General features: G+C 31.9%; 1 protein-coding gene across 1 annotated transcript; it reads left to right on the top strand.

Annotated features, from left to right (window-relative positions):
- The first annotated feature begins 1,543 nt into the window (after positions 1-1,543).
- LOC149902529 (membrane-associated progesterone receptor component 1-like) lies at positions 1,544-9,572 on the top strand. The gene is made up of 3 exons (XM_090110095.1): positions 1,544-1,859; positions 8,209-8,358; positions 9,384-9,572. The coding sequence occupies exons 1-3, from the start codon at positions 1,580-1,582 to the stop codon at positions 9,470-9,472; spliced, it is 519 nt and encodes a 172-aa protein (XP_089966221.1). The 5' UTR covers positions 1,544-1,579; the 3' UTR covers positions 9,473-9,572.
- Positions 9,573-9,848: the final 276 nt, after the last annotated feature.

Raw genomic sequence — 9,848 nt, 5'->3', positions numbered from 1 at the left:
ATTGGTGCGTTCGATAGGAAATCCCAGGGTTCCTGCTAATATTATGTCGCGGACGAATTCTACCAACACTCATGGCCCCGTCGCGGTCGTTGAAGCGGCTAGACGGAACACATTGGAGTTTTGGTTGGTAGGAATCCGACATAACCCACGGCCCCTTCTACGACATAGGAAGGACATACAAGATTTCCTCACTTAAAAAAGTCTTCCTGCTAATATTCTTTAGGATTGGCATCTGTGCAATTTTAGTGGGAAGCCTAAATAATACGTAAAACTAATGATTGCTCATTTTATTGTCAGTAATTCTTCTGAACATTATAAATATAATCATGATGACTCGACTCATTTTGTTATCACTAAATGAACTCTGACTGTATTTATCAGGACAAAATCAGATAATTTGTTATTATTAGATACAATTGTTAAAGCTTAAAATATATTATGAAAATCAAAGTAGAAATTCATTTACAAGTAAGTGTGTTTTTATATTAGTTACTACATATACCTATTTGGATGAATGATAAACGAAATATGCGGGTTTGATTCGTCGCTAAAATTAAAAAAATGTTTTATACTGAAACTCAAACTTGCATGAACTTTAGACCTCTTTTTTTATTTATTATCATAAGACATTTTGTGGTAATTAGTAAACTCTTCTTAAGGTGTTACAAAGTTTATTTTTTACAATATCAAAGGACAATATTTTCTATTCAGAACGTTTTGCTTAGTAGCAACATTTTATCGTAGGCAATTGTTGTGCTCATGGTCTTTTGATATTTGATACTTATATCGTAATATATTTTTATTTTATTTACCATATACTATTCATCTATTGGCTCTATCAAGAGCTGTTTCACGTTATCTACCTGCATAATGTAACTTTCTGTTATTATTGAGTTATTACTCATTGGTCATTTCACCTTACTCATTTGTAGATGGTTTATTTATTTGTTCATCAATCCTTTATTGCAATTAAAGGGAATAAAAAAGAAATACAAACACTTATATATAGCTTAAACTGCTAACCGTGTTTATACAAATGGCAGTCTTATCGCTTTAGAGCGATTTCTTCCAGACAACCTTTGATACAATAAAGGAATGTTTATGAGAAACCAGTTAAATTTTAGTTATTTGGTACTTCAAGAAATTGGTTGTCTGTAAAGTCGGTTTCCTGACGATAGTTGAACGTGACAACGTCCGATTGTGCTTCTATGTCGCTCGTTTCGCGCTCTCGCTTTCACATCAAACCTTACATGGAACGCCTCAGAGCGAGGTAACGCCGCATGAGTCTTATTTTTTTTTTGTGCGTGCAGCCGACTCTATCGAATTATAAGACGTTGTCACGTCAATAATAGTTTTCAGTCTGAGTTATCAATTATTATTAGCGCATCATGAATAAGCGAAATTGGTTAACATTTTTCATAATGCGATATCTGGACAGATGGTTAATATGACACACTTATATATGCGTCTCTTACGCTATGTTGATACTCAATACACGATACGCGTTGACCTTCTAACAACAACTTTATAACTATTAACTCAGTCCACTCCAACCGCCCGCGAAACGCACACGTACAAAATGGCCGAAACAGACACATCTAGTTTTTGGGACGAACTAACGAGTCCCCTTAACCTAGTGCTCGTATTTTTCATTCTATACCTTCTGTATAAGATAATAAGGTCGCATTTCGAAACGGTCGAGCCGGTGAGCGTCCCGCCGCCGATGCCTAAGTTGCGGCAAGACATGACAGTTGCTGAACTAAAAAAATACGATGGAACCAACGCAGAAGGACGAGTGTTACTGGCCGTTAATGGAATAATATTTGACGTGACTAAGGGAAAACGATTTTATGGACCGGGTACGTAAAAAGTAAAAACAGGCTGAACTTATCTAGCTCTACATTACAGTACACTACAATACAAACAAGTTATTTCATTATAAGAGGCACGTACGTAATTTACCTTGTTCAAGCAAAATTTAGATATCATTGTTACGTCAGAATTACACCAATAGCTGCGCAAAAGCAACTTACGATGCGTTACACACATACTTATAAAAAATTGTTGTTCATTTACAAACCAATTTATATACGCTTCATTGTTAGTCCCCTAGTAGTTCCTATGCTCTAGGGAGTAATGACTTCATAGTATAGGGAGTTGGAATAGTACTAACTGCTTTGTAATTGCCGCTTACCTTGCAAGTCACATGCTGAATCTGATAAGTACTTGTGTAAAGGTAGCATTCGGATCTGGGCTGTCGCGACCTGGCAGCCGCGGCCCTGCAGCCGGGAACATTGTCGCTGCTGTGCGGCGCTGCCAGAAGCTTACGGATAACAGCGTCCGCGACCCGGGCAGCGACTGCCACGCGCAGTAGTCAAACAGCACTCAGTCAAAATAATAGTCAAATATACGAAAGCGAGAACTCGTGAAGAGACTGATAGAGGACGAAGAAGAGGACGACCAAATAATGTTGGTCTTACTATCATCAAAGAGGAATAAAATCGATTCATTATATCATAACATTATCCTTATAGGTTTTGAGTCAAGGATCGTAAAGTGGTGGATTTTTAGCAATTAATTCAACTAAAAACTCGTCGTTTTCATCGGTAAACGTCGCCAGCAGCGCGACCGTACTGCTCCCGGAGCGGCTCGGCGGCGCTGCCAAAGTCGCGAGCAAGCCACGCCCCTTGGCCGCGCGGCTCGGTCGCTTGCGTCGGACACTATCGCATACAATTCCCTACGAAGCGGTGCCTCGCGACCACGGTCGCGGCTGCGGGGCAGCGGCTGCCGGGTCGCGACTGCCCAGATCCGAATGCTACCTTTAGTAAAACTTACTGAGACACAGTTATTTCTCACTTGTATTTACCTCATTTAAACTCTATGTAGTGGAGTTTACAAGTTCTAGTCGTGGTTAATAGGTGTTATTTATATAGCTATGTATACTAACCTAACCTATAATATAAATTATTTGCTGGTCATGGCAAGACTGTGTTATATTTTAATCACGTATAAACTATTTTATGTTTAGACACATAAGTTTTCGTAGAAATTGTTAATTGATGAAGATATTAGTAAAGTATAATATTAATCAATTATTTCTCAGTGTAAATTAGTATTGTTCCATTTATTAGATCAATTTAAATCTATTCTTAACACGGAGACTATTACATCATCAATTCATCACGGTCTAATTGTATTAAGAACCTGATTGGTCGTGATTGTTTTGTACAGAACCTCTAGGCTCTGCCATGCCTAGATTTTTAGTTTCTATGAATCTATGCTAAGTGCTTATCTAGTGTAATTTATGTCTGTGCTATTTCATCCAGTTAGATAAATCTGTTTCGCATGATAAAGTAACATCTGCACCTACAATTTGCAGATGCAAAATTTCACAAACTTTTGCTATAAGAAACAATGTATCACTTATTTTAATCCATTTATACTAAGAACTTACTTCTTACCACTAGATGGCGTGTTGTAGAGAATGTCTTAATATATATAAATCTCTTGTCACAATGTTTGTCCTCAATGGACTCCTAAACCACTTAACCGATTATAATAAAATTCGCACACCATGTGCAGTTCGATCCAACTTGAGAGATAGGATAGTTTAAACATGTAGGTACCACGGGCGAAGCCGGGGCGGACCACTAGTAATATTATAAGTATTTAATATTTATGTACATTTACGCATGTGTAATGTTGGTCATGCACTTATTCAGCAACAAAATGGACATACATTACAGTAAATAAACTAAATTATTACAAACTTTGTTGAATACTTGTTATTTTCAAATATAGAGTTCAAGTAAATAGAGCAAATTTTATTCGAACCAATCAGAAGATAACTTTTGTTAGATTATTAATACATCTGCTGTAAACAATAACATATTGTTCTAGTAACTTTTAATTCTATGTGGAAAGACATTCAGTTTAAAAAATACGTTTGATTAATTATGTTTTCACAAATTGATAACTAATAATAGTAATTATTAAATAACTTAGGTAATACATTAATTATGTTATTTAATGTTAAAATACATTATTTAGTCTGTTCTATATATAGGCTAGTATTGATATAGATAAGATAACATTAATGATCATGCATTTGAACATGAATTTAGATTCATTGCACGGATTACGACTGTTGTTATTAACTAAAGAGACCTTGCTGTATCATCATGACCCTCTATAATAATAATATAAAGATTTAAGATATTTTTGACTGTTTGTTTTAACGAATAATTCAAAGGAAATGGTGCGAATTATTTTAATTTTTAGATTGTCCATTTATTATAGATAGTATATAGTAGTATATATAGAGCAGAGCATTATTTCGTGATCTATTAGACGAAAACTCGTATTCAGTGTTTTTTGTATTAGAAAATTGCATAGAACCTTTTCGAACGCATTAAGAAAATCGAAAGAATGCTCTACGCCTGTTTACACTAAAATAATTTGACGCCTGTTTACACAAAAATAATTTGGGTTAAAATGAGCATTCGCTCGTTTGATCTTAATGCACCCTTAAATACACCGTTACATGAATATTTCTTCCATAAATCTGACATTCGATAATGTTTTATTAATGCAATAGTTATATCTAATAATATGCTATTAAAAGACTTACTACGTAGTTTATCTATAATCAGCTGTTTACTATATTAGAGAAATTACTACATAATATGATTTAGTTCTATAATTTCATTCAATTATAATTAGAGAGACAGGGAAGAAAGTATAACGTACTTTTGTACGTAGTACTCTATCTAGGAAATTTTGAGTGCTTTTACATTCAAATTTCCTAGATAGAGTACATTCTACTATAATTCATATATATTTATCGTAGGTTTATCACTATCACTACATAGTATAAAACAAAGTCGCTTTCTCTGTCCCTATGTCCCTTTGTATGCTTAAATCTTTGAAACTTCGCAACGGATTTTGATGCGGTTTTTTTAATAGATGTGATTCAAGAGGAAGGTTTTAGTATATAATTTATTAGGTATTAGACAAAGCGGGCGAAGCCTCGGGTGGTTAGCTATTTAATAATAATATTTGCAATAAACGAAACCATGATTCTTACATCTTCTCTTCTTGATAATCGATCGGCCAACAACAATAATTCATACAAAATTTAGTCATAAAAAACGAAAAAAAAGGCAATGAATTTTATAAGATTACTACCATATTCCTATTATTTTGAATATCTAAACCTTATTTTTAATAATGGTTGATCTTTTTATGTAGGTAAGCATACAGAAAAACATAACTACATTTTATTTTAATTTTTTTCACTGATATATGTTGTTTATAAATTCGTGCAAATTATCATAACATACCTAGTATGGAGTTTCAACCTTGGTGAACCAACTAACCAGTTTTTTTAATTGATTATAAGTTATCGCCTTAAATAAATTCACATACTTACGTATATTTTAAAAATTTCCATACACCAACGGCGCAATGGTTAAAAAAAATATAATTTTCATATAAAAATAATAAAAAACAATTCATTAATAACATTAAAAAATTCAAGTATATTTTTTAACATTAATTACTCGTTATTATAATTCAAAGTGTATGTTAATAAATATTTAAAACTTTACAATTATAATGAGGTGATTTTAATGCTTAACAATAATTTTATGAAATTTTATTATTTTAGTACCGTTACTTAAATTAAATATACCTTATTTAAATAAAATCTTAGTACTCGTGATAGCAATCAAGAATACTTTTAACGTTAGAAGGTAATATATGAGTTAAAATAACTGTGCGATACTTTCATGTTATACAATAACTACTTCGAAAATAATCTATTGCCATAGAGAACTATAATAACTACACTTTCTTTAATGGGTGCTTTTATTCAAACATTTATTTTAATAAATAATAAATTGTTACAGACACTGAGTTTCTATGCTAATATTATAAAGCTGAAGAGTTTGTTTGTTTGAACGCGCTAATCTTAGGAACTACTGGTCCGATTTAAAAAATTATTTCGGTGTTAGATAGCCCATTCATCATCACGCTAAGACCAACATGAGCGGAGCCATGCGGGTAAAACCGCGTAGCTAGTTTAGATTATAAAACAATTATACGAAATGAGAAGCCTTTTTTTAATGATTTACATTAGTATTCTTTGTTCCATTAGTATCGATCCAATATTTTTGTAATAATTTGTAGTTATAACTTATAGTCAGAATTTGTTACCAATATGTTGTAGAGAATTACGACAACATAAAAATATGAGAAATATTACAAATAAACAACAATTATTATTCCTTGGCCAAGGATTTTTATATTTTTTGCGAAAAATTTTAATGGCTCTACAAGCAACATTGAAAATATAATAAGCCGACATTGACAGTCTCGTTTATAATGGACATAATTGCTTTTTTACCACTCCATCGTAAAAATAATAATTGTCTCGTAAATTGTATTTAAATAATTATCCTTCTTTTCTTAAACCTACTTATAATAACAGTAATTAAATTTTTAACAAGGAAAAAACATCTGAAATTTCATAATAATATTTATTACACTGTTAGATCACAGAAAACCTAGGATTATGTCTGGTTACTTAATACATGTACTTATTAAATAAGATTCATACCTTACTAAAGTCATATTGCAAATTTGAGATTCATTGAAAAAAACATTTCATGGATAGAATTTTTTCACAAATTACCTACACGAGATATCCATAGTATCAAAAAAGAGATTAGGTATTTATTTTATATATTAAACTCTTACACTATAATAGAGCACAACATGAAATCACAACATTGCTAACAGCCGTCTCTGTCGCACGGCCTCGCACAGGAGGTCAAAGTCGAATTTTAATAACCTGTGCATACTGATTATTTTCGGTACAACGCAACGATGTAAAAAACATATAGCTAAATTACTAGCTGTGCCCCGTGGTTTTACCCTCAGTGCTCCGCTCCTGTTGATCTTAGCGTGATGATATTATATAGCCCTCCTCGATATGGGCTATCTAACACCGAAATAATTTTTTAAATCGGACCAGTAGTTCCTTAGATTAGTGCGTTCAAACAAACAAACAAACTCTTCAGCTTTATAATATTATTTAGTACCTATAGATTTATTATGTGTGCTTGTAGTTTCTGTCATACTTAATGCAGCTGTTATAACAACGTTCATTGCCCTTATAGGCCTTGTTAATAGTATCTAACAGTACAAACTGGCGTATGCAGTCGAAATTTTACTTGGATTGTTGGAATAGAAAGTGTAAGATTAAGAGCAAAGTCGTTGACACCAATTTTCAAATGTATGATGCACTTTTTTTAACAACAACAATGTCACGAAAATTATGTAGGCTTTATTTTTGTTCTACCAGCATATTTTATGCGGCTAATGTGTAAACAACCATTTTTTTTATAAATAATGGGTTTATAAAAAAAATGGTTGTTTACATTGGACACAGCTTTTGTGGGTTATGTTATATTATAGTCCGGGATACATCGCCCATTTTTGCAAGTGATTACTATCAAGCTAATTTTTCGTGAGTAGCTTTATTTTGATGAGATGCCCAATAATTTCATGTACGAAACTCTCGATTGTGGTAGCTACCAGAGGAAACAAGGATAAAATATTTTGATTTGATGGTTCTCAAATATTAATTACTAACTGAATGTTTTTTTTTGTTCAATCTCAAGATAATTATCTAAATTATTCGAAAAAATATTTGTCCTACAAAATCTATGGTTTGATCAAAGAGTCCCCCTTTCCAATGTGTATCGATAACGAAGTCATCATAAATGATTACTAACCAGCTGATTTTTTTATTTTCACTTATTTAATACTTATATAATTCAACAGACATATTGTCCTACAAATTGCGTAATAAATATTTGAGAACCGTCAAATCAAAAATTTTTATCCTTGTTACCTCTGTAAGCTACCACAATCGAGAATTTCGTACATGAAATTATTGGGCATCTCATCAAAATAAAGCTACTCACGAAAAATTAGCTTGATAGTAATCACTTGCAAAAATGGGCGATGTATCCCGGACTATTATTAGTATAAGAAATAAAAATTTTGCAAGGACATTTTATTTCTGTAACATGACGAAAACAAGAAATAAATCTGTTACATGTAAAAAAATATTTTTAAGTCTAGCAACATTATTTGTATACTATAGATATAAAAATAAAACCCATAAAATTAAATTTCCAGGTGGTCCATACGCAGCATTCGCAGGCAAAGACGCGACTCGAGGTCTAGCTACGGGTGAAGTAGCCGCTTCGGATAAGGAGTATGATGACTGCAGCGATCTCTCACCTGATGAGGTCGCATCCGCTAAGGAATGGGAGGATCAGTTCAGGGGTAAGTTATCTATAAAATAGTATAATTATAATACTAGCTGTCCCTGCAAACGTTTTTCTGGCCATATTTTTATCACTGGTATGAAAAATAGATGTTAGCCGAGTCAACACAAATTTCATTAGAATCAGTCCAGCCGTATCAGAGGAGAATGATCACTGTTCAATGTTATTATGTATGTAGGTATAAAAATTGAATAGTTGCAGATTAACGTAACTATCTGTTCGAATCCCGTCGCACCATCAATTTATTTATATTCCTTATAATTTTCAAAGAATAGCCACTGTACTTATATCTACTATGAAATATTTCAAATAATATTGAGTAACGTTCGATTATCTTCTTATCAAACGTGCTACGCGATATATCACATTTTATCAACTGAATTATCAGTTGATAAAATCAGTCAGTATTAACTGACAATGTTTGTATAAATAACGAAGCCAGTACCGACAATATTTTACTTAATTTTTTTAGAATTTATTGTCCTATATACATTATTTACATTAGATTTTTTATATACTTAGCTCAATAAATAATTAATAAATTGCATGAACAATTACTAATAGCCTTAATATAAACTGTAAAGCTATAAAAATAAATTGTTGCCAATAACATTTCCTTTTGTAATCTTTAAGGAAACATGAAAAAATTACCGCATGTGTTATCAACGTAATAAAACAGTGGTTTTGCATACAATTTATTTCCTTACAATTTACCCATGTACCTAATATCTATACCTTATTCTAATTACAAAACTATTTTCCTTGACTTCTCGTTCATCGAAGGAAAAATGCAATTTATCCAATAGAACAATATTATAATTTACCTAGTTTACATTATTTGTGTTTTAAAACTGAAACAAAGGTTATTATTTTTTTTACTATAGAAACCTAACCTATTTAAACCTAACCTATTCAGGCATGTTTTTCCCCTTCCTCTCCTAGTCAGATTGTAATAAAACTTTTGGAAACAAATTATATTACTCAAAATAAGATTGATATATGAAAATGATTACTTTTTTACAGAAAAATACGATATCGTTGGAAAGTTACTGAAGCCCGGTGAGACGCCAACAAAATACGACGATGAGACTGAAGACAAAAAATCACAATAGATAATATTATAAGAAATAAGAAAATTTGTGATACATTGGGTAATTTAATGTTGATGTTTTTATTAGTTACGAATATATTATATTAAATGGTTGCTTTGTATTGTACGTGTTTTTATTAACCATAATATTCGTTTGCAATAATGTCGCTAAACTATAAAAAATAAGATATTTTCGATACAATACACCAGAATACAGCTGATATGGGTCATATTATTGGAGCGTTACTTAAAATTTTAAGATATTACTTTGTTTTCGTAGATTTTATTCTCTTCTTCAAGTTCAAAACTGTTTTAAAACTAAATAAATGACAAAAATTTAAAACAATATCGACTTATTTCCTCCTTGATTGCGTAAGAACTATTATAATCAGTAGTTA

The sequence above is a fragment of the Colias eurytheme genome, chromosome 15 (genome assembly GCF_061535395.1).
Source record: "Colias eurytheme isolate Ceu_HAF_F1 chromosome 15, ilColEury1 Martin Lab GWU primary, whole genome shotgun sequence".
Taxonomy (NCBI): Eukaryota; Metazoa; Arthropoda; class Insecta; order Lepidoptera; family Pieridae; genus Colias; species Colias eurytheme.
Note: the sequence above shows the minus strand (reverse complement) of the source record. Positions and strands in the feature narration are given on the sequence as shown.